The sequence below is a fragment of the Paroedura picta genome, chromosome 5, assembly GCF_049243985.1.
Source record: "Paroedura picta isolate Pp20150507F chromosome 5, Ppicta_v3.0, whole genome shotgun sequence".
Taxonomy (NCBI): domain Eukaryota; kingdom Metazoa; phylum Chordata; class Lepidosauria; order Squamata; family Gekkonidae; genus Paroedura; species Paroedura picta.
Genome location: NC_135373.1, coordinates 56,430,974 through 56,457,013, shown reverse-complemented (window position 1 = coordinate 56,457,013; position 26,040 = coordinate 56,430,974). Strand labels below are relative to the sequence as shown.

Here is a 26,040-nt window from a genome sequence, read left to right as displayed (position 1 = left end):
TAAGAATGGGCTCTGTAGAAATTAGATTGTCATCTTTCTTTGGACCCATGCAAAGAATGCATTTTCCCCCTCCTGAATGCTCTGTTATGGGCAGAAATCATTATTTCCTTCCTCTTCCTTTCAGTTTTACAGGAGATTCTAAAGTTGCTTCTAGTATGCGCTATGTGGAAACACAATCTATGCAAATTGGAGCATCATATATGATACAGTTTAGTTTGGTGATGGGCTGTGGGCAGCAGTACACCAGTCACATGGACAACCAGGTGAAATTGGAATACTCTACTAACCATGGTCTAACTTGGCATCTGGTCCAAGAGGTAAGTTTTTAAAGAGGTTATTTGTTCACTCACAGCAGATGTGAAAAAGCTGTAACTGTTCAAATATTAATTTGTGTTTTAAATCAAAATAATGGTTAATCTAAACATAGGGTTCTGTGAGACAGAAGAAGATGACCTATTCTAGATTCTCTGGTTTTCACTTCCTAAATAAGTCCCAAAGCAGTTTACACACAACTTTCCCTTCCTCTCCCCACAATAGACACCCTGTGATGTTGGTGGGGCTGAGATAGGTCTAAGAGAACAGCTCTATGAAAACAGTTTTAAGACAACTGTAACAAGCTCAAGGTCTCCCAGCTGCATATGGAGGAGTGGGGAATCTAACCTGGTTCTCCAGATTAGAGTCTGCCACCCTTACACCACTATACCATGCTGACTCTCAAATAGTAGAAATAACTCTAGTTGACTCTAGAATACTCTTGGAAGAAATGCTCTTAAATCAGAACTACAAATGTATGAAGGAATACATCCTTGACTTAGTTCAAAACTAGATTGTTTAGACTTCAGTTCTAGACCATCATTGATTATCTAAGATAAAACCTAGATAGAATCATAGAGTTAGAAGGGACCTCTGGAGTCATCTAGTCCAACCCCCTGCACAATGCAGGAACTCACAACTACCTGCCTACCTACGGGGACCCCAATTTCATGTGCAAATGGTCCCACTCCACCAAAAATCTCCAGAATCCTGGAGGAAATTCACCTACCATCCCACAGTGGCAGTCAGCAATTCCCTGGGTATGCAAGGAAAGGTCACAAGACACAAACATTGGAACATCCCTTCCTGCTTCCCACTCACAATCTACCTAAGTTCATAAAATCAGCATTTCTGTCAGATGACTATCTAGCCTCTGCTTAAAAACTTCCAAAAAAGGAAAACACACTACCTCCTGAGGAAGCCTGTTCCACTGAGGAACCATTCTGTCAGGAACTTCTTCTGAATCTTTAGCCAAGAATTCTTTTGAATTAACTTCAATCTATTGGATTTGGTCCAGCCCTCTGGGGCAACAGAACACAACTCTGTTCCATCATCTGTATGTCAGCCTTTCAAGTATTTGAAGATGGTTATCATATCATCTCTTAGTTGTCGTATCTCCATGCTAACCAGACCAAGCTCCCTCACTCTTTCCTCATATGACGGTCTTCAAACCCCACATCATCTTTGTAGCCCTCCTCAGAATACTCTCCAGTTTCTCTACATCTTTCCAAGTGAGTACTCCAAGTGAGGTCTTACCAGAGCAAAAATCACCTCACATGATCTCGGCCCATTTGCCTTTTTAGCTACTGAGTCACACTGCTGACTCAAGTTCAGTGTCTGATCTACTAGGACCCCAGATACTTCTCACACGTACTACTGCTAAGACAAGTCATCCTGTAGTGGTGCATATGCTTTTTCCTGTCTAAATGAAGAACTTTACATTTATCACTATTGAAATTCATTTCATTCATTTTAGTCCAGTTTTCTAGCCTGTCAAGAATACAATAGCCTTGTATTCTGATTCTGTCTTCTGGTGTGTTTGCTACACTTCCTAGTTTAGTGTCATCTGCAAATTTAATAAGGACCCCCTTTATTCCTTCATCCAAATCATTTATAAATATGTTGAACAACACAGGGCCCAGGACAGGTACCTGGGGCACTCCACTCATCACTTCTCTCCAAGAAGGTGAGAACCATTTACATGTACCCTTTGGGTGTGATCTGTCAACCTAGTCTCAATCCACCTAACAGTAATAGGATCCATACCACATTTTACCAACTTGTCAATAAGAATATCATGTGGAACCTTATCAAAAGCCTTATTAAAATCAAGGTAAACTATGTCCACAGCATTCCCCTGATCTAGCAAGATAGGAACTTTTTCAAAAAAAGAGATAAGGTTAGTCTGACATAACTAGTTCTTGAGAAAGCCATGCTGCCTCTTAGTAATTACAGCCATCCACTCTAGCTACTCAAGGACTGACTGATGATTTGTTCTAAAATTTTGTCAGCTATAGACGTCAAGCTGACGGGTTGATAGTTACTTAAGGAGTACTTCCTTTAGCATGAACCTGTCTTCATGCTTGAGTCAGCTAGAGAATCCTCGCTTTGTGATCTGTTCCCTTCAGAGGTTGTGGGAGTTTTAGAAGACATATAAAGATCAATGGATTGAAGTTAACAAGGGTAGCTATTTGCTGTTTTCAGGTTCTGTCTTGGTTTTGTTTGCTTGCTTGTTTGTTTGTTTGTTTGTTTGTTTGTTTATTTATTCAGGAGATTTTTATGCCACCTCCAGAATCCTCCTTGAAACCATTTAAAATTAAAACAATATAATATCAATATAAAAAAACATGTGTAAGTACATAAAAACTCTCCATAAAATGGACTTCAGATGAGAAGCAGACCATAAAATAGCTGTAAGGATAAAACCTATAATTAAAAGCCTGGGTAAAAAGAAATGTTTTGGCCTGGCACCCAAAAGACGGTAAAATCAAATCCTAATTCTAGTCCAGTCCAGGATGCTTAGTAAAATGTCCCCACCCGGCCTCATCCAGTTTCTATAATATTTGGCAAAGATCGAGAAAGGTGTTGGTGGGCTTTACCATGTTGGGGACATTTTACTAAGCATCCTGGACTGGACTAGAATTAGGATTGTCAATTTCCTGGTGGGCCTGGATTTGTTCCTGAATTACAGCTGGTGTTCATTCTACAGCGATCAGTTTGCCTGGAGGAAACAACAGCTTTTGAGGACAGACTGTATGGCTTCACATCCCTGCTGAGCTCTCTCCCCAAACTCTGTCCACCCCTAGGCTTCACCCCAGATTTCTAGGAATTTACCAACCAGGAGATGGCAACCCTGGCTGAGATCCTCTGCTGCAATCTATCAAGACAACAGGCTTTAAATCGTAGGCTAAGATCTCTTTCATTTCCACCTAGAAGTTGTCACCTCTGGCTACAACCATGCCACAATTATCTGCAACCCTTCTACTAATCAGAATTTTTATGCTATATAGCAAAATGGAAGTTTATTTTTATGTCTTTGCATTAATCCTAATAGATTTGTTTTTATTATAGGAGTGTCTTCCCAGTATGCCTAGTTGCCAGGAGTTTACATCAGCAAGTATCTACCATTCCAGTGAATACACACAGTGGCGGAGAGTCACAGTCCTTTTACCTCAGAAAACATGGTAAGGCTACAAAACCTTTTTTGTAATAAAAGCATACCATGGGGGAGGGAGGACACAATAGACTTAGCCATCCTTTAAAGTGATGTTTGGATTATCTCTGATGACGCAACTACATTTAGTAGTCTCAACAGGCTGTTTTTAGCCTTGATGTTTCTTCTTTTTCTTCTTTTTATCCTTTAGTTGGCAATAGGTGGAACAGGTTGTCCTCTCAGCCAATACGTTGCTGTAGGTGCCACAGGATTTTTTGCCTTGTTTATTATACATTTCCACTCTAGGTGATTGGCGGCAGTAGATTTGGCCATGTGGATAGTCAATCGCTGGTTTCTAAGGTCTTCCTTGATCTCTTTAAGCCATGTTTTCTTTGGCACCAGTCGTTGGATCTTCCATTCAGTTGGTTGTTCTTGCCAGAGGAATTTATGAGGCAGTCTGCTGGTGTTCGTTCTGCAGACATGGCCAAATCATTCCAGCCTGTGCTTTTGGATTTGTTCTTTAATTTGCAGCTGGTTGTCACATTTTGTCTGAACTGTCTCATTTCAATTATGATCACAAAGAGAGACACCCAGTATCTGCTGCAGGCATCATATTTGGAAGGTCTCAAGTTTGTTTATGTCAGGTTTTAGTAAAGTCCGTGTTTCTTATCCATATAGGAGGATTGGCAGGATTAGTGACTGTAAGAGACAAACTTTAGTCTTAAGAGAGATGTTTGTCTTCTTCCAGAGGCACCATGTGACTGTGGCAAATGCTGATGTTGCTTGGCCAATCCTATTGTGGCCTTAATTGGTAGATGATACTTTCTTTTCTTGCACCAATGAGCCTAAGTATTTAAATTCTTTAACTTGCTCAATTTGGGCTCTATTGAGGTATACATTTGTTGGTGATCCATCTGTGCTTATGACTCTGGTATTGTCCACATTTATTTTTAAGCCATACGATTGAGTGATGCAGGCAGTGTCATAGAGGGATGTTAGTAGCCTCTGCATCTGTATCAGCAAATATGGCACTATCATCTGCAAACACTAAATCTGTAAGGAAGTTGTTTTGGCTATGTTGAATGCCACATGTATTCTTGAATGCTTTTCTCATAATGGTGTCCAAAGCACGCTGGAGCGTGCAACCCTAGTGTAAACTGTATGAGAGTGGGCTCTGTATATGGAATTGTTCAGACAAACCTCCATGGATATAGTTGTATTTACAGAACAATTATATGGGTGGTCCTGCTGCTGCGATTCTGCTTTGCCCATATGCTTTCATTGTATACCTTCTAGTTGTTCTTCTTTCATCCAAATTAATATGGATTGTATATAGCTGTCTTACAAATTTGCATTGCTCAGGGAAATGAGAAACATTGCTTGGGTCATATTCCAAATAAATAACAGTTGTAATGTCTTTTAGCATTTGAAATTATCAAAATAGATAATAGATAATGTGAATAGATATAAATCCACTAAATAAAAATACTATAAAACCATTAGTGTATGTCTAGATCATTTTAATCTTTGCTATGATGGTTACTTCCCATGACCCTCCCCAGTCTCCCCTCCCCCATCTCTCACAACCTTGTTCAACCTAGAGAGACAAAAACTGGTATTGTACAAGTGACTGAGTACAATTTAAGTTTGCTGTTGATCTTAAACAGGTATAACAAGTGCTGCATCACTCAGTAAGTAACTGTAGGTCCTCCCTTCTGATTCATATTTTCTGTCCTACCATAATACATTTCCCTGTAGACAATGGCTCTAATCCTGTTGTTATAGCCACTACTATGCCTAAGAACACCACAATAGGGTTTGAACGTCTAATCTGCATTTTCCTCCCAGCACTTCTCCCACACTTCCATGTGATAAACTGAACAAATATTCTAGGGAGTTCCTACATTCATGATCTCTGTGACCCTAACTGGATCTCATGTTTTAATAATCTGCAGAGATTTGTCTGTTTGTCTATGGATCTGAAAGTTCCACTATCATCCCCCCCCCAAAAAAAAATCAAATCAATTTTGAGCAGGCAATGTCTTTCCTTGGCATAAGCTGCCTTGAACATCATGTTGTTTTTGCAGCAACATATGCACCTGTAAATCTAGTGCATCTGAGCACACAGAGTTTTAGAGGACCCTTGTGTTCTCTGAAATCTGCTGTTTCTGAAAATGTGTGGTATGGGTAACTTGTGCTGGAAATATCAGCTAGCTGCACCTGCTCTTTGGAACTGTATTGCACATGAATTATACGTTTCTAAGACTGATGAAAATTAATTTCACTTTTATGGAAGGCATTTACATAAGAACAGGCTTAATGAGATACAAACAGCTGCCGGTGGCTGCCTTCATAAACAAATCAACACCTAATGACTGAGTTGCAGTATAATTGAGTAAATGTAATTAACAGTAACTCAGAAGGTAGCAAATATAATTTAATCAGCCTCTGATTCTTAGGTTCTCCTAATAGGTTGAATGGAAGCAGCCATCCTGTATTAAATCTTGTATTCAAAAAGGTTATCAAAAAGGCACCTTTCCGGTTTGTTTGAAATATATGAGATTTGTAGTATTTGAAAAGTGGGATAATTCTTGTTAAGATTTTGAAGCTGTAACAACATAACAATAGCTCCCTTTGTGGTTGACTTCACTCACTGGAAACTGAGAGAGATAAAAGGAGGCTTTGGTGGAAACACGTGTTTTTTCCATGCAATACACAAAATTGATTTAAGTGTTACTAAATGAAGTGCATAAAACACTGTAATTCATGTTCTCCAACACTTTTATACTGCCACACCATCTTGGTTTCTGAAATCACCAAATAATACACAGGCAATGAATTTTTCATCATGAAAAAAGCTATTGACACAGTTTCATTTTCATTCTCAGGCTGTTCTAAAACCATCAATGACTGTTGTAAATTGATATGGTGTTGTCAGGTAGAGGTATGATGCCAGTAATCTTATTTTGCATGGGCAGAAAAGGCTGAGAGGGCAGTCATATGGAAGTGGGACAAATCCCTGCTTCCACATGATATTGCCACCAGGCCGCCACCTCCCAGACCTGGCATAGATCAGGCCCCAGAAGACCCAAGCTAAGGGAATGCAGATTCTTCTGGGTTCCCTTAGCCCACGGTGGGAACCAACAGGGCAGGCCCATGTGGATAAGGAAGAGCTGGGCCTTCTAGGCCTGGCTGCTCCCTGTCCTATGGTGGCCCAGAGGGGGCAAAAAATGCCCTGATCGGCTTTGCGGCGCTTTACTACACTGTGGGGATGGACCTGGACATTTATTTTCATTCTGTAGGAAGGTGGGATAGCATTCCATGCAATCTCACCTTCCTGCAAAATGAACCCCCCACAGCCCCCCCGTGCTTTGTTTCCTGGGGATGCCCTAGCACTATAATGTGTCCCCCCATGTGGACACAGACTGCTGCGATGCGGCCACCACCATGCAGAATGGGCCTAAGAGAGGTTGACTTTGGGGAAGGAGAGATTATTTTTGTAAATTCTGGCAACTGGTGCTAAAATTACTCTGCTGGAACAAATGAAAATTGCATCAACATTTTTTTTCATCCACATAAGAACCAAACTAATTTTGTTGCTCAGAACTCATCATGGCTTCTAATCATGCTCTAACCCTCATTGTATCATATACAGTCAACAACACAGTCATGGAGCCCAATATATATATATTTTAAAGAAAAAAAAGGAGGAGAGATGACTTGGGAAACTACAGGCCATTGTCTGACCTGAATTACAGGAAAGATAATGAAGCAGATTTTAAAGGGGGCAATCTGCAATAACCTAGAGAACTATTTGTTGATCCAGGGAAGTCAGCATGGATTTGTCTCCAATGGATCCTGCCAGTCAAATCTGGTTTCCTTCTTTGACCGAGTGATGGGTTTATTAGAAACTCAGTGGATGTTAAAATCAGAGTCCAGTAGCACCTTTAAGACCAACAAAGATTTATTCAAGGTGTGAGCTTTCGAGTGCAAGCACTCTTCCCCAGTGCATGTTGTTTACCTAGATTTTAGTAAGGCTTTTGACATGATGACAGTAAGGTTTTGCATGATGTTCTGATGGGTAAACTGGAGGACTGCAGACTGGATTTTCAGATGGTCAGGTGTATAGGGAACTGGCTAGAAAACCACACCAAAAAGTGGTTGTCAGTGGTGAGCAGTGTTGTGCCACAGGGCTCAGTACTGAATCCTGTACTGAATTAGGGGGTAGGGGGGCTCCTCATTAAGATAGAGATAGATTTCAATGAAATATGAACTCACTGGAAGTGGGCAAATGAGAACAAGATGCAATTCAATAAAGAGAAGTATAGACTTCTACATAGGGATCACAAAAATGAGAAAAACACATGCTAGATGGGAGATATACTGAGTAGCAGTGTGTGTGAACATGATCTTGGGGTACTTGTGAACTATAAGCTAAATATGAGCAGACAGTGTGATGCAGTAGTAAAGAAAGCAAATGTAGTTTTGGGCTGTATCAACAGAGGCATCACATCAAAATCAGACCCCACCTGGAGTAATGTATGCAGTTCTGGAGGCCTGCAAAAAGGACATGAATAAAATTGAGAGGTTTCAGAGGGGAGCAATGAGAATGATCTGGGGTCTAGAGACCAAGCCGTATGAGGAAAGGCTGAGTGACTTGGGAATATTTAGCCTGGAGAAGAGGAGCTTGAGAGGGGACATCATAGCTGTCTTTATGTATTTGAAAGGTAGTCACTTAAAGGAAGGCAGGGAAAGGTTCATGCTGGCATCAGAGGATAGGACCCACAATAATGGATTTAAACTACATGGAGAACGATATTGGCTAGATATCGGGGGGGGGGATTCATAGTCAAGGGTAGTTCAGCAGTGGAATTGACTGCCTAAGGAGGTGGTGAGCTCCCCCTCACTGACAGTACAAGCAGCAGCTGGATAGATAATTATCCTGGATGTTTTAGGCTGATCCTAAATTGAGTTGAGGGTTGGGCTAGATGGCCTGTATAGCCCCTTCCAATTCTATAATTCTATGAATCTATGAAATCTCAAATAGTACTTGCAAAATCTAAAAATGCATATTCTGTTGACTTTGCAGAAACTTAGAACAATGGAACAATTTTAAGTAGTCCCCTTACTACTACAAAAAAATTAACAGATTTTTAAAAGTACCACATTTACAGTGCAACCTAAACATAGTTGTGCCTTTCTAAATACATTTAGGTCAGTGGGTATAGAAGGGTGTCTCTGCTTTGGACTGCACTTTTAATAAGTAAACAGATTCTCTTTCATGTTCATCACAGATTTCAAATGGTACAAGTTATGGTTAGTCTATTCTGGTTTCAATGGAATATTTTTGGCTTCGTGGGTGAGCCATATCTCTCTTTTGGGATCTAAGAATACTATTCTGAGTCAAGAATAAAGGGTTCGAGAGTGGGAATCAATAGCCTGTTATCTTTAAATCATTGATAAAATAAACAGTAAAGGTTGGCTCTAGATGTTTATGATCTGTTGTTTGAATATGTAGTTAGGAACTCCTTAATGTATGACTAAAGGATGCAATAGACTAAAGTGAGTAATTCCTACCCATTATGAGTATACTGGAAATGCTTTCCAGGAAGAATTGAATCTAGAGAGTTGCCCATTAATTCTGCATAGATTAATCTATTCCAAACATTTTCCTTTAAAAACAGCCATTGAAAATGGGCCAAAAAATGCTGTTCAAGGCAATTTAATTTTGATGTAATTTCATTTTTAAAACATTAGAGGCAATAAAGGTAAACTGGTTCAGTTCCTACTAATAATTATAGGCCAATTATTGTTGTTAAAATTATGCCCTATTAAGGGCAGTAGACTTTCTCAGTATAGGCACCCAACTTTATTAGTGTGGATTGGATATCCTTAAGCGCTTAAATCATGTTGTCTCACAAAGTTACTGATGGGTGATGTAGGGATGAATTTCCCAGTCATTCAAATAATGTCCCTCACAGCTCCTTTCAACTCCTGGCCATAGCATAGGGGCAAGGCAGGAGCCTTTCCTCTTCTTACTCCAGGGTCCTGATCCAAAGAGGGCCCCAACTGCACTTTTACTAAGGAGTTGTTACTCAGGATTTGCGCAGGAATATGGCTACAAGTGCCCATGGAGAATTGTATTAAGTATAATATATAGTTTTACCATTAAACACATTTTGTTATTTTTCACATATAGGGATAATCTTTTGTCGTTGAACTGAAAAAGTTATAGGAAAAAGTATGAATCTAAGTGGTTCAATTGCAATGGCTCTTTATTGTGAAAAAATTCAGTTCCATTTTTTTTACTAGGAGTAGCCATATGAATGTTATTTTGAAGGGGGGAACTGTGTTTTAAGGGGGGGGGGAAATGTGGATAATCTGCAAGTTTTTTTCAGAGATATGATTTTTTTAGCCTATTTTCAAAACTGATTCAATTCAGAACATCAGTTATTTTTCTTATATTGTCATTTGAATGTCTAAGTTCTCTGCGGTGTATACAAACAGTTTCATCTTTCTGAGCCCAGGGCTTAGAAGGGTATAAGTCATCTTAAGATTGCACCATGAGTTTCCTTTCAAACCAATATTGTAAATACAGTACCAGTTTATCTATTTCTGATTTGAAATATTTTGTTTTTTCTTGCAGATTTATATAAAAGTTACCATACTGATTAGTTGAGGCTGATCCTCTAAGATTATGGTCTTTTAAACCGTTATTTTAGGCTTACATTGCATGCTGATGTGGAGGCCGGTATATAAATATTAGAAATAAATAAAATACAATAGTTTTTATGATATTTGTGCTAGAGTGTTACCTAAGATAGTGGGTTTTTTCATTTTTATTTGCTGCTGATTTTAACAAATTGTTTTTATGGATTTCTGTTGGGGGGGAGGTTGGAAAGCACCTCAATCAATTATTGGAAAGGTAATATAGAAATACTTTAAGTCAAATAATTATGACACAGCACAATTGTTTGTTGTCTTTTAAGGTCCAGTGCCACGCGATTCCGTTGGAGTCAGTGTTATTACACAGTGCAAGATGAGTGGGCTTTAGACAACATCTACATTGGACAACAGTGCCCAAGTATGTGTAATGGGCATGGCTGGTGTGACCATGGCATTTGCAGGTATCTCATGTTTTTTGTTATACAAACTGGGTTGCTATACAGAAGCTTGCAGTTACTATTTCCAAAATGTGGGCAAATCAAAATTTAAAGGAATTGTCCTGATGCCTAGGTTATTCTTGTCTTTCTTTCCCTATTTACAAAAGCTAGGTGCATTGACCCAGTCAGTAGCAAGAGACCCCATAGTGTCAATTAATAGTAAAAAGCAAATTTAAGGGCCAATGTGGGTGTTAATAAGCTCCACAGAAAAAGTGCAAGATAAAAATATATCAAGTCAGTAATGGTGCCATCAAGTTACAGCTGATTTATGGCAATCACATAGGGTTTTAAGAGAAGAGATAGAGATGGTGTGCCATTACTAACCAGACCTGACCATACAGAGCTTCTGAGATCTGTCACTATCAGGTTAGTCCAGGCTATCTGGGTCAGGGCTAAGCCAATAATAGAAAGAAGTATTATCTTATGCTAATAGTAGTCCATTGTTTAGACTGGCTTCACAATGATATATTGCGTGATTGGCAAATTTGGAAGAAGAAAAGAAAGTAACAGAACTATATTGGAATGGGCTGCTTCTGTTCTTCATAATATGATTGCTGCTTTTACCTAAAGTATTTTGGTGAAGGTAGGCCGATTCCACACAGGCAGAAAAGGCTAAGAGGGCAGCCATATGGAGGCGGTGCAAGTCCTTGCTTTCATATGATGTTGCTTCCAGGCTACCGCTCTCCTGAGCCTGGTGCGGATCAGGCCCCAGAAGCCTCAAGCTAAGGGAACGCAGAGGTTTCCGCGTTCCCTCAGCCCATTGTGAGGGCCTTCCAGCTCCTCCCTGCAACATCGATCTAGTTATATATATTCATAAAATCCATGCTTGGGTTTAATAGGCATGCTGGTGTACTTATTTCTTCAAAAGTAGACACATGTTTGAGCGCCTGATGGGGAGTCTTATGTTTCTTGCAGGTGTGATTCTGGATTCCAAGGCAATGAATGTCACCCAGAAAATCATCTTCCTTCAACTGTAATGTCTGATTTTGAGAGTTCAAACAGTTTGGCCACAGAATGGCAGGAAGTGATTGGTGGAGAGATTGTAAAACCTGAAGAAGGCTGTGGGATCATCTCATCTGGATCTTCTCTCTATTTCCACAAGGTTTCTGTGTATACCAACTTAACATACATCTGATTCTGTCTAATTTAACATAACTAAGAAGACAAATGTAACTGTGAGATCAGGAAAGCAGTTCCTAATTAATTTATTTCATTAATGATAAATTATTTATTTACTTCATTTCAGCCATGCTTGTTTATAAATTATCTCAAATCTTAGCATTAACATGAAGATCAGGAAATTCTCTCTGCTTTTTTACCTTCTCTACCTCTTTTCTAGAAGTTCTGCTAGCCTTGAACCATAGGACTGTACTTGTAGCAGTGGCTACCTTAAATTTGTTTAAACCTTTTGTATTCAGTACCACAAGCCCCCAGTGCGAAACATGCAATATTTATAATTAAAGGTGCATCTATATGTCATCTTAGAATGAATGATTTTTATAAATTATTTCTGATATAGGAACTGTAGCATTTAATTCCAATGATTATTTACATGAACATTCTCTCATTTCAGAATCAAATTCAGCTTTGCTCTACTGGCCTGACTTATCTGTGTTTAATATACTCTTTGCATTGGTTATAGGCGTGTTTGCAGCATCTTACTCTTTTAATTAGCCTTCCTCCCTATTTCCTTTGTGATTGCTATAACTGGAGACCTTTTTTAATTAACTTTAATTGTGTAGTAAGTCACCCCATGGGTGGAATTTATTTCATGTTACAAGTGTGACAGAGACTTGTAACTGGGATTGTCTCTCTGCTCTTCATTTGGGGATTGAGACATTAGTGCTCTCACAGGGAGTGCAGGCTACTCAAACATTGTACCAAGGTACCAGAATCTGGTGCATTGTAATATGTGACTTGCTTGTGGCAAATAACAAATGATATTTATTTCTCCATATTCCCCAAAGTGATCACCTCAAGTTGTTTGTTAATTAGTGCTCTGTTTAGACCTCAACATAGTGTTCTCTTACAGTGGACGAAGTCATCCAAATTGTTTAGGTCATCCTTCTTCCAGCTCTAGGCAGGGCTATTCAGATTTTTGAGAGTGTCTACTGGCTGGATCAAGGCTGAACTTCCAGTCTGAATAGCACTGCAGCTCTGGCAGGAGGTTTCCAGCCTAGCTCCACTGTTTGGAAATATTGTTGGATCAATCTTGTATTCAAACTTTGTTTTGACTATTCACCAATCAGGATGGACAAGGAGAAGAACTATGGTTCCTCTGGGGCAAAGATGGTGGTCCCTGTAGGGGCAAAAAAAGAACAATTCTTCAAGGGAGAAGTCCCTCCCACCTGAAGCTCCATGCATCAGAAATCAGCTATATGAAGCTCTCCCCAGTGCAGCAACGGACTGCCGTGAGACCTGAAGGACCCAAACCTTTAGATAGCCTCCTCTCTAGCAATATCTGAGGACCCCAGTGGTAGATAGCACATTCTGGATGGGCTGGTGGACATGGCATGGAATGGAGGGCTGGGAAAGCTTCTGGGCAAGCAATAAAATTGCAGGAGGATTAGATCCCCCCCCCAAAGTAGGACAGCGGTTTCACTTTGACCCACAATCTGAACCCCAGTCTCAGTGTTAGGCTGAGGAAGAATTTAGTGATATAAGGGCCTCTTCAAGTAGCCTGTTGCCAGCAGATGGGTGGCCAGGTGGGGACAAACATGGTGGCTGCACCATTTTTCTCTGCATTTTTAGTGTGCCCCAGGACTGGGTGCTACAGACCACCCTGGGTCCTTCCACCTTCTGTGATGTTGTGACAGGAAAACCAGATGGGCCTGTAGATATTTGGGACCCTGGCTACTGCCTAAATATTGTCAGGAACTAGCAAACTAGGGGAAGCAGAAAAGAATTTGCTCCAACTGAGGCAATCCTTCCCCCTCCCCATATGGTCACTCTTCTCTTTGATAACTTCATCCCTGCCTCCTCCATCAGCCAAAAAAATTAGAGACCAGGCAAAGCATACCTCCGAAAGCATATCTCTAGACAATCATCCAAAGCATTAGAGGATGAGAGGTGTGTGCCATTAACCTCAGCAGGAGAGAGATGGGTTTCCAGAAGAAATTAATCCATTGAGGGCTGCATAGGCCTCTCTCAAGTCAGTTTCTTAGTTGGATGAACTCCCTTCAACAAGAGATTCAATTTATGCAGACTCTGAAAAAGAGGAAGGGGAATAGTCAGAAGAAGACACTACTCTGCAAGAAAATTCTCTAGGTTTTTCAAGAAGAGCGTTTTCAGAGGCTTCTGCAAAAAGTTATCCATACTTCGAATTAACAAATAGAGCCATTTCAACCAAATTGCATGGGAGGGGATTTAAGAGGCTGACAAAAGGTATTCAGTTTGTCTAATTTTTTCAGAGGTGGTAAATATTGAATGGGAAATCCCTGTCAATGTCAATTTTTTTATTGTTATTTCAAGTCACGTTCACTTTAGTTGTTCAACATCCCTCTTCAACTGGGGTGCCCAAAACTGAACACTGTACTGCAAGTGAGGCCGAACTAGAGAATAGTAAAGCAGTACCATCACCTCCCGAGTCACACTGCTGAGTTAAGCAGTTCAGCCCTCTCTTCATAATCTGTTATAATTTCACTTTCTTGTCCTTGCAGTGGTCCTATGGTGTCCATATTCTTTTTCTTGCTTGAAATATAACTAAAGAAGCCTTTTTTGTTATGCTTAGCATTTCTTGCTAGCCTAAGCTCATATTGAGCTTTAGCTTTTCTAACATCCCCCTTTTTTGAAAATTGTGTAATTTGGTCTAGTAGTATCTCATTCAAGTCTTCTGACTGGCTTGGTGGTCTATAGCAGACCCTCACAATAATACCACTCATTTCCTACTCCTTTTATGTTTACACAAATACACTCAACTGAACTTTGATCCGTGGGTACCTCTATTTCTCCACAAGTATAAAGATTCCTAACATATATTGCTACACCTCCCCCCTTCTTTTCTTGTCTGTCCCTTCTGAATAGCTTGTACCCCTCGATTTTAGTATTCCAATTGTGAGTATTATCCCACTAAGTTTCTGTGATTCCTATTAGGTCACAGCCCCCTTCCTCTATTAAGACTACTAGTTCTTCCTGTTTGTTTCCCGCACTCTGTGCATTAGTGTAGAGACATCGTAATCCATCCATTGTGTGCTTCATAGTTTTGGTTTTTGAACTTCCTTGTAAGCTAGTAGTTCCCTGCTTATGTAACATTCCCTGTAGATTTGAGATCTTCTCATCTTCAGATCTTGCCATCACAAGTTCTGAATTTACATCTCACTCCCGCTTTGTGTCTAGTTTAAAGCCCTCTTCACCAGGTGTGCAAGGGTTCTTCCAAAAATACTTTTTCCATCCCTTGTGAGGTGCACGCCGTCTCCTGATAATAGCCCCTCATAATGACATCATTGACCATGATCCAGAAATCCAAACCATTCCCGTCGATACCATTGATGTAGCCAGTTATTTACTTGCATAATTTTTCTCTCTCTTCCTATGCCTCGGCCACTTACAGGAAGGACTGATGAAAACACAACCTGTGCTCCCAGGTCCTTTACCTTTTTGCCCAGATCCACAAAGTCTTTTTTAATATGTTCCATGTTCTGCTGGGCAGTATTATTTGTTCCTACATGGATGAGAAAAGTGATGCCAATTAACAGAAATGTGGGGGGGGGGATTTTCATATTGTCTATGTATTCTTTCTATATGATGGGTTCATTGAGGAAAAACCTGTTTCCCTTCTTTTTCCTGCTAATAACGCTACTACAATTGTGGAACTATTTTAAACCATATTTGAGATATAACAAATTATGACAGTCTGAGTGCTACTGGGGATATTGGGTGGTATCAGGAGTTTATGCAGTCTTTCACAGTGCATAGAAATTTGTTAAACCTGCACAAGTTACCAGCTCTGGGTAGGGAAATTTCTGCACATTTTGGGATGGAAATTGGGAATGGTGGGGTTTGGTGAGGGAGCTCAGTAGGAATGTGATTTCATAGAGTCCTTGCTCCAGAGCAGCCATTTCCTCCAGGGGAAGTGATCTCCATAGTCTGGAAATCAGTTGTGATTCTGGGAGATCTCCATGCACCATCTGAAGGCTGGCAACTGTATCCTCCATCCATATATGGAAGTCTACTAGGAACTGAATAAATTTCTTGGTTTTATTGCTTGACCAGGCCAAAACAGGTAGACTAGAGAGTTGTTGAGTATCTTGCGGGCCCCAGTTAACACCTGCCAAATATGACGTACACCACGTACTTTGTGGAAGTAAGGATTATGCTTTGGAACTGTAGTAGAATAATCAGTCAGCTTACCACATTTTGTACAGTTCTAATTCCCATCAATAGTATCTGACTGGTTTATTTACAGAGGCTTTTGCCTTCTAAAGCACAGAGTGACTAAGCTGAAATCCCGTTTGAGGGTCCATTAAAAAAAGGGAACGTGGAGAAAATAGAGATTTCATGATATCACTTTTCCTGTGATCTCTCAATTTGTGCTGAACTGCCTAATAACTTTTTCCTGTGCAATTACATTCCATTGTTTATAATGGCTTATACATCTGAAATAAAACAATTGTTTTTTCATATGTGCCATTAGCTCTCTCAGTGGATCTCTTCTGTACACTCTTCTTGTTTCATCTATACTGCAGGCTGGAAAGAGACAGTTGGTGAGCTGGGACTTGGATACCACATGGGTGGACTTTGTCCAGTTTTACATTCAGATTGGTGGTGAAAGTTCTTCCTGTAACAAACCAGACAGCAGAGAAGAAGGTGTGTTATTACAGTACAGCAATAATGGAGGTATCAACTGGCATCTACTGGCAGAAATGTACTTCTCTGACTTCAACAAATCCAGGTACCAATTCAATCCTCAGTTTATAAAAAAAAGAGTGTGTGGAGGTGGGTTAATTGCCTATTGCTGTACATAATAGCACACCAACAGTGGTGCTGCATATGCGCTGACCATTAGACATTAGACTTCAGGAGCATAGTGTCAGAATTCAAGGAATATTATGTGATTCTGTTTTAAACAGTCTATTGGATTAAAGTAACAAACCACCCAAATCTCCAAGCAGCAAATTTAACAATCTGATTCCTAAAACTATTTATTTTATTTAAAATATTTTAAAATATTTTAAAATAAAATTATAACAAATATTTTAAAATAAAATTATTGCATTGTCTTGACTGTACCAATTATTATCCCAAATAAAACTATTAAAGTACCAGTATAAACAGGTTTATATGTGGTAGTACCTAACTTCAAAACTCCAGCAGAGGAGAGAAGTTCCCAATCAGAAGGGAATGTGTTCTACTAGTTCTTTGAAGACGTTTCATGCCTCTCTCTGTAACCGCGAACAGCTGAGAGAAAAGAGGCTGCTGAGCTCATCTGAATGTATACATGGCATTTTTATTCCATAGAGCAAAACAGAAACTCTGTTATGGGCAGCCAGCAGTGCCTATTAAGCTTTAGACGGCTCTTATTGGTATTTCTAAGTGGAGAACGCTACCCACTGTTGCTTTGGAGTTTTGTAAACAGCTGAATTGAGTTGAAACAGTCTGTCTGGAAAATATATCCATTAGTGAATTGCCACAGATTACCATGAACAGGACAAAAGGTTGTAAAATATTCATACTAGTTGCCCTTCCACAAACCTTGCTTGTCGAATCAAGAATGCCCAAAATTTGGGGTGAACTTTATTTTGTAAGCTGGTTCATGTCCATCCCTAGTAAAGATAATTTACTTGCACAAAATTTTGGCTATAAGTCCCTACAGAAGTATGCCTGAGTTCTATCGGCTTCAAAAATTATGTCCCAGATTCAGTGCTTAAGCATTTCTTTAGCTCCTGATAACCTAAGGTGGCATATTGCTAATGGGGAGAAATCAAGAAGTTGTCATTTATTTTCAACCATGTCTGCCTATCATGTCTCCTATGGAAAAGAATTGTTGGGGGGGGGGTTAATCCAGTTGGGTTAAGATTTAGTTGGAAAAAATGGAAATTTACTTTTACATCTAGTTTATCCATTTCTATTTATATTTTAATTAAGCTGTTATATCTTATAAGTTCCACAGGGCTTGTAAGACGGAGCTCTTCTGACAGGCCTTTGGTTGAGGCCAGGCTAAGGGGACATCTTGGGCCCCAACTCCAGTGTTCCCATCTGGGTAGCAACTTCTTTTACCAATGTCCTGGCAGCCAGGGGGATGGTATGGATGTGGGTGGGAGGATTTTTATATTGTTTTAATGTTTTATGTCTTTGGTACTAGTTTTAATATTGGATGTGGGATTTGCTGTTAACCTCCGCGAGCCAGATGGCCAAGAGCAGCAGCCTACAATACAATTAAATAAATATAAATGAAATTAAAAATATCAATGGCACTTGACAGCACACAAAATAGCATGACATATTGGTATTGCAGACTACCAAGTGCAAATTATTTGCATGTGTAGTGGACATGCAGAAGGGGAAAAGATTACCGGCAACTGGTGGCAGACTTTATGAAAGGTGGATTAGATATGGATTTTCCCTATTCCTCTGAAGTAATTTTGTTAAACTATGTACTCAGGTTTCCAGAAGAATTTTGGAATAAGTTAACAGAAATTCAAATTACCTTTGCACGATATTAGAAATCAGAATATATTCTACTAATGAAAGAATGGTAATCCAATTGACATTCTTAAAAAGAGAGAATCTCAATTGAATATAGTTTAGCAAACCTCTTTTTCAAGCATTGCTCAACTGATGTAATGAAGTAGAGTACAAAGATTTCAATGGATACTACAGTGGCAGTATTATTCAGGTTAATCTAACTATTGAGGTTAATATGAGGTAGGCTTGTTGCTAATTGAAAACTTATATCTTCTGTTTATGTATTATATAATTTCAATTCTATGCTGCCTTTCCACCCAAATCGGGTCCCCAAGGCAGTGACTATCCAAACATTAAAATATTTAAAACATTAAAGCAACATTTAAAATATTTATACAGTTCAATAAACACAAAACTATTTTTCTGTTGAAGCATTAATTTTCTCCAAAATTCTGCCACTTCAAGAAACATGTTTTGCCATGAAGAACAGTTGTCTCAGTTACAGATATTGCACAATAATTCTAGGGTGCACAGAATTTTTGTGTTCTTTCTTTGCTGCACAGTCTGTCATATCTCTCTTTTCGCCATAGATTTGTATACTTGGAGCTCCCTAGTGCTGCAAAGACACCATGCACCAGAGTCCGCTGGTGGCAGCCAGTGTTTTCAGGGGAAGGATATGACCAGTGGGCTATTGATGATATCATCATTCTAGCAGAAAAGATGAAACAAATTATCCCTGTTGTTAATCCTACTTTACCTCAGGTAATAAATGAGGACAACCAATGAATTAATTGCTGAAATGAAATTGCAACCAGGACTGCTGTAAATATCTTCCATGTTTGATTTTCATCATAGGTATTTGTTATTCCACTCATACAGATAAATATCCTTGATCTTTCTGTTTGATTTATTTGCCAACAGGTGGCAGGGATTCTTAGTGGGCATGCAGAGGCTGTTAAATTTATTTTTATTTATTCATTAAACTTATAGACCATCATTCTCAGATCAGCTGGCTTGTCACGGTTTACATTAAAACATAAAATAGTAAAATACAATCCCCATACAACCAATATAATAGATGGCAGCAACAGTATCTATCCCCTGACACCTCAGCGCCTCGACCCTTCTGTTCCCAGATGTGATGTTCCATTTGATGTCACCAGGCGATGTTGGCCCAGGTAGGGGAGCCAGTTTCAACTAGGAAGGGGAGGACATGATCTTATCTCCCTGCTCTTCAACCTAATCTCAAATGCCTGGCAGAAGAGCTATGTCTTGCAGGCCCCACGGAACCCTGAGAGCTCCGTCAGAGCCCTCAGCTCTTCTGGGAGCTCATTCCACCAGGTAGGGGCCAGGACCGAAAAGGTCCTAGCCCTGGTTGAGGCCACTTCCCGTGGGCCCAGGACCACCATCAAATTTATACCAGCAAAGCAAAGAGCTCTGCGGGGGGCATATAGAGATAACCGGTCCTGCAGATAGGTAGGACCTGGGCCGCGTATAGCCTTAAAGGTCCAAACCAAAGCATTGAACTTGATCCGGAAGCTACCTGGCAACCAATGTAGCTGCCTCAGCAATGGCTGGACAAGGGCACTCCAAGATGACCTAGTGAGGACCCTTGCAGCTGCATTTTGAACCAGTTGCAATTTCCGGGTCAGGGACAAGGGTAGGCCCACGTAGGTGTTGACAGACAAAAAAAAAAGATGTGGTTTGATATACAACATCTTGCATACTCTCAGAGAATGATGCATATAAGTCCTTTCTCTATGGAGCTAAAGATATGGGGCTGAGCTATAATATTCTACTGGAAATATGAATTGGTACATGAACAGCCAGAAGTTTTCCTTCTGCTAAGAGGATATCACATTTTACTTACATTCAAGTAGCAATACTTTATTATTGAAAAACTCAGACCATTTCCACAGTGGGAACTTCATTGCCACAGCTCCTATATGGGAGCAAAAATCCAGGGCAGATGAGGTGCACTGGGCCAAATACCCCCTTGTGTGGGAGCAGAAAGAGGAGGGGCAACCAGCCTTTGCTCAAACGCTAGGTTGCAGCCTGCCGCAAAGTCTCCAACGTGGAAATGGTCACTGTTGTTACTCCATCTTCTGCGTTTGTTTCTGTTGCGAGTGCTGCAACATTTATGGGATATCAGTTGAGACATGATGAAACTGCATAGTATTCTATTGTCTTTAGAAAAGTGTTAATGAAAGCCATTTGTGAAAACACTAATTTTTTAAAATAAATAATACTGAATAACACTCACATATCTATGATGCATTTATAAAAGAATATTTGCTATACAACTCTTGTGTAAGTGTTCTTACTAGACTTACATTGATCAACAAAAGAAGCCCTTAAACATGGGTCTGGTTCACATGTCCATCTTAGAATCATTGAGTTGTGATACAGGCCATCTATTCCAACCCCCTGCTCAATGCAGGATCAGCCTAAAGCATCCAGGATAAATATCTGTCCAGCCGCTACTTGAAGACCGCCAGTGAAGAGGAGTTCACCACCTCCTTAGGCAGTTGATTCCATTGCTGAAATACTCTGATTATGTACATTTCTTTCCTGATATCATTTAATGATTGTCACAAATGTCACAAATATAGCGACATTGATAGAACATTCAGAACAACTTAAACAAAATGCATTTAAGCAATCATCTCACACTTTCAGCTGTCAATCATCCAGTGTCAAGTTATCTGTTAATGTGTGCATGTGTAAAATAAAGTTGATTCCATAGAATTCAATTCTACAAAAACATGCATAGTTTTAATTGAATAGACCTGTTTATTCTCTGATACACAGCACAACTAACTCATGGAAAAGGCTGTAAAAATCTTCCTGTTTTAATCCTGATAAAAAGTGATGATGGTTTTTTCTCTTTCCAATAGAACTTTTATGAGAAGCCAGCATTTGATTATCCTGTGAACCAACTCAGTGTGTGGCTAATGTTAGCTAATGAAGGGCTCCCAAAAAATGAAACTTTCTGCTCTGCCACTCCATCGGCAATGATATTTGGGAAATCAGATGGTGATCGCTTTGCAGTGACTCGAGATTTGACACTGAAACCTGGATATGTCCTTCAGTTCAAGGTATATTTCCTTAAACTTTAACTTGGGAGGGGGATGAATTGCCCTATTGAATTTTCTCACAGAAATGGAAGAGTGTTAGGAATTCTTCCCTGTTTCATGTTTTGTTTCTAATTTTTTATAGCGCACTAAGCATACATACTAGGCCACAGCTTTCATGCTTTTCCATTCAGTTACAGCCCCCCATGTTACCTTTAAAAACAATCTGGATATACACTTGATTTTTTTTAAGTGCGATGTTTTGTCAGTTCATGAGAATGCATGGGCATACCAGTAAAACATCACATGCAGAGTCTTGATAAATGATTGCTTCAGAGTCATTTATTTACAGTGTTTTATCAATGTGCATGGGTAAAGTGGGGAGAGATGAAAAGAAACTGAAAGCTGGGGTAGACTACATATGTTTCAGTTTTGGAATCCTTATAGTTAAACCAGGAGGAGTGAAACCCACTGTAGAGTGAACTTTAGAGGAGAAATAAGTTCCCACTCAAGCACCTGGGAGCATTAATGTGATTCCAAAAATTCCCAACTGAAGGGACTCCAAAATACAACTTTGCTTTTATTTTTTTGATGTCAACTATGCCGCTTTCTGAAAAGTCTCATAAGTTCACAAGTCAGTGTGGTATAGCGGTTAGTGTTAGACTAGGATCTGTGGAACCCTTGTTCAAATCCCCACTCTGCCATGGAAACTTGCTGGGTGACCTTGCTTTGAGCCTCACCTACCTCAATAAGAGGATAGAATTCAGGTGAGCAGAACAATGTAAGCTGCTTTGGGTTCCCATTGGGGAGGAAAGTGTGGTATAAATGAAGTAAATAATATATAAGGTCCCGACATCTCAAAAAGTTTCAATATTCCATAGTGGTAGTTGTGTAATTATAATAATCTAACCAGGAAGTGTTAATTTATAGAAGTACTGGATCCCATGCTATAACACATTTCGTTGCTGGAAATTGTATCCCAGGGGAGTATTCAGTGATAGCTGCTGTCAGTTCCGTTGGATGGCTGTCTAAATACTCCTCTGATGATATGAGATATTTGTTATTCGTCGGATTGTGGGTTTATTTCTGCTGGCAAAGGACATCTGTAGAACAGAATTTTTCCTGAGCATCCCGCCACTATGATAGAGGAACCACACATCTATACTAATGGCAGATCCCACCATGGTGCATTCCCAGACGCTCACCTCATAAGGTACATGCTCCTGGCTCTGATGGCACTGGACCCGAGGATAAACTGAAGGTGGCTGGAACCTAAAACACTACCCACAGCAACTGTGTTTATTGTTATGGTCATTTTTTGCAAGGGTGCCAGCTGAAAGCCTGATGCACACAAAGGGCACTGATCCTTTTTGCAAATAACCCACTATGCCCATACTCTGTGTCTTTCTCTCACTCTTTCCCATCATTATCATAGCCAATAGGATAGATGTTGTTGGGATCTACTGAGCCAGACCTCTGTAGAGGCAGACCATTGAAACTGACCAACACCAAAAGACAGCCATCCAGTGGAAATACAAGCAGCTAAGCAAGGTCCTGTGGGCCATGCTACCCCCTCACCCCCCCCCCCACTAACAGAACAGGGAGGAAGGGCTAAACCATCATTTGTGGACCCTTTGTGCCCTCTCCTGGCACCCCCCCCCCCAGTGCACTGGAATTGTCAGCAGAACCTTGATAAGAGATGACCCACCCTTCTACAATACACCCCAGCCCAATAACCCAGCTGATTTTCTGTTGTGTGATCTCCTTACCTGCCACCCATCCATGCATTCTGTGTATTATCTGCCAGGAGCACCTTGTTCAGAAGCCTCTGTAGAGCGTCCCTTGGTCTAAGCAAGCAGCTTCGAGGTGGTTACTATCCACTCCACAGACAGACTGAAGCACTAGGGTTACTGTTCAGCTTCCCTACCACCCTCAAATTACATATACACACACACACACACAAAGACATAGCTGCAGCAAATGAGAACCCTGTATTGGAGAGCCTTTGGGGGGGGATGATGCCAAGAGAACCAGAATCCATCTTTGCTTAACACCATGGGAAACTAGTGTTCCAGTCTGAGGTGTAGTCCAAATGGCATAGTGGGTGAAGAAGAGTGTTAAACTATATACATTTTTTGGCTTTCAAAGGCAGGTTTGTCTGCAGCTAAGACACAGTGGGGAAGGAGGATAGCAGCCTGTGCCAGCACATACCCTGTTGGGTCTTTAGATGGATGAAATAGAGACACATGCATCTGCAGCAAGGGGTCAAGAGTGATTTGGTGGGTGCATAAAGATCTGTTATGAATCAACAGGGTGCCCACTCTACGGCCCATGGGCCAGATCTCTGCCACAACTGCTTCCCTTAGACTGGTGCCATCCAAAACACCCTCACCTTTCTGGAGTACAAGTCCTAACTAACAGCAAAAGTTAGGTCTACTTTGGCAGCTGCTGTACAGGAATCTGTGCCTGTAAAGGAATGAGTGTGGTTATTCACAAGGACTGTGTGATTATTCACTTCACTCAACTTAGTGGGGTCCAACCCCCCCCCTCATAGCGCCCTGTGCAAGGGGAAGCCTTACTAACAAGTGAACTGTGAGTCCAGTGCACAGCTGAGAGCTTGGGCAACTATCCCCGGCAGCTCTCCCAGTCAGCACCCACAAACACACCAAATCCCCTTGTGTGTAGGGTTCATGGTGGCAGGGGTCTGTGACTCTTGCCACCCTCCCTGGACTGCCATGCTGTTGGCTTGAGGGTACGAGGGACTTTGCCAGGACAGCTACCAGCCACAGGTGAGGAGAAAGCATGAAGGAGATTGCTAGCATGCAAGTGCTTGTTTGCATACTGCCTCTGGAGATGGAGTACCAATTAGAATTCAGAACTGGGAGAGGCCTCAGCACCCGCTCTAAGTCTGTAGAGCAGGGAACTCTCAGAGAGCATCCTGTATGAAATTCCCTACCTCATGAAGTATGGCTGAGGTTTTTAAAGGCTGGGTGGGTCATGACTGGTGCTGAGGAGGGGGGTTGGCAGCCACAGAGGAGGGGAGTGATTGGTTGTGTGCTGGGTTTACATTCTGAGCTGCTTGTGCCACATGGGTGTGGGGAGGGTCCACTGCCTACAATGTCCACCAATGGGATGTGTTATGTTTTCTGTTCGTTTAACTTTGCACATCTGTCAGGGGCATTCTTTGGCTGAAAGAGAGTGGACTAACTCCAACCAAGCCCCTCAGTCTGCTTACAACTCTGGCCCAGAGTCATGTGTCAGAATTGCACTATACACAGCTACCACTGATCTGCACTGGTGCCCAAAGGCAGCACAGCAGGGCTGGGGCTCTGCTCTGGAATAACTGGCCCTTACACTGGCATTCCCTAAAATACGCTTGCCTGTGGGTCATTCAGCTCCTGAAGCCAATTTTCTCCCACCCCCACCCCAGATTGCGCAGTTAGTTAGCCTTCCACAGGAAAGTCAAACGATTTTCATTAGATTTGTTTTCCCAGAATACTGTTTAACTCTTAAATAAATTATTTACTGTAAAGAGCTATGAGTAAATATTTTACCCATGCCATGTGGAAAGCTGAAAATTATCAATGGGCTGCAGAATAATTGGGAAACCGCTTTCAGGTTGCTGTGTAATAACACAAAAGCAGGTATAGTTTTGCAGTCTTTTCCTTGAGATGTAGATTTTTAAACCATTGAAGTGACTGTTATTTCTTTCTCCTGCTCTCACTTTTACTTCTTTCCTTCTGGTCCAAATGCTAGGGTACTGGAATGTTTGATCATCTCCCACCCCAGAATAACCTATTTTATCACATAGCTCTGAAGAGACAAAGATTATAGGTTAGCTTCATTGATTTCTCCTCCCCCCCCCCCAAATGTTGAAGTGGTGCTCCTGGGAGCTTTGAATTTATTCGCAGGGGGTAGTGGCCTTGTTAACTCACAAGTTAACTCACAAGAGTGTGTTGCTTGGCTCTCCAAGTCCCCTGGAGAATTCAGGTCTCCTAAATTTGGTACTCTGAATCACTACCTCTCAGCTGCCATGGCAGGGTTCATTCAAACATGGTGGGTGGAATAGCTGAAGATATGAACTGATGGAAATTAGGAGGGGGGCTTAGCTAAGAACTAATCCTGTTCACTTGCCACTCCCATGGGGCTTTCAAGCTTCCAATATTTGTGGCACCACAAGGGATGTGGCCTCAGGAAAGTGGTAGCTTTGGCATTCTTATAAGAACTGCGCCTTAGTACAAAAAAAGGGAATATTTACTTTGACAAGCTTATGTTTCTGAATTCTAATCAAAATTTTATTGAGTTTATTATGAAATCCCATTGTGAATTCTAAGGGTTGGCTGAAATACAGTTTTAATGAGCTAGCCACAAATACACAGCCCTAACATAATTGGTGGATACAGGCACTGAATAATTTACAAACAGAATTATTCAAGACATCAGATGTTTATAGACAGCTTTTTGACTATAATTCCACCATCCTATAAATAGGAAAGTTCACAAGGAGGATGGGGATTTGTAAAATAATCTCATGCTGTTTTTACATTACAGTGATGAAATGTACAAAACTTTAGAAGTGCGATGTACTACATGCATTTGTGTTCCCTATGGGTTTTTCTTGATGCTGTCCTAAAGTTACTACCACTTAGTTGCTTAATTCCATGTATAAAGTGAAAAGGCTTTTTTTTCCAGAGGGGTGGGGTGCCCTTGGAAG

At 40.6% G+C, this 26,040-nt stretch overlaps 1 protein-coding gene across 2 annotated transcripts in view; it reads left to right on the top strand.

Annotated features, from left to right (window-relative positions):
* RELN (reelin) overlaps positions 1-26,040 on the top strand; it is a 343,944-nt gene that overhangs the window by 226,921 nt on the left and 90,983 nt on the right. For both annotated transcript variants that reach the window (XM_077338100.1, XM_077338101.1), the window contains 7 exons: positions 125-317; positions 3,385-3,497; positions 10,456-10,593; positions 11,545-11,731; positions 16,314-16,519; positions 18,843-19,014; positions 21,150-21,350. In XM_077338100.1, coding sequence (XP_077194215.1) covers positions 125-317; positions 3,385-3,497; positions 10,456-10,593; positions 11,545-11,731; positions 16,314-16,519; positions 18,843-19,014; positions 21,150-21,350 — 1,210 coding nt within the window. The remainder of the gene's footprint in view (positions 1-124; positions 318-3,384; positions 3,498-10,455; positions 10,594-11,544; positions 11,732-16,313; positions 16,520-18,842; positions 19,015-21,149; positions 21,351-26,040) is intronic.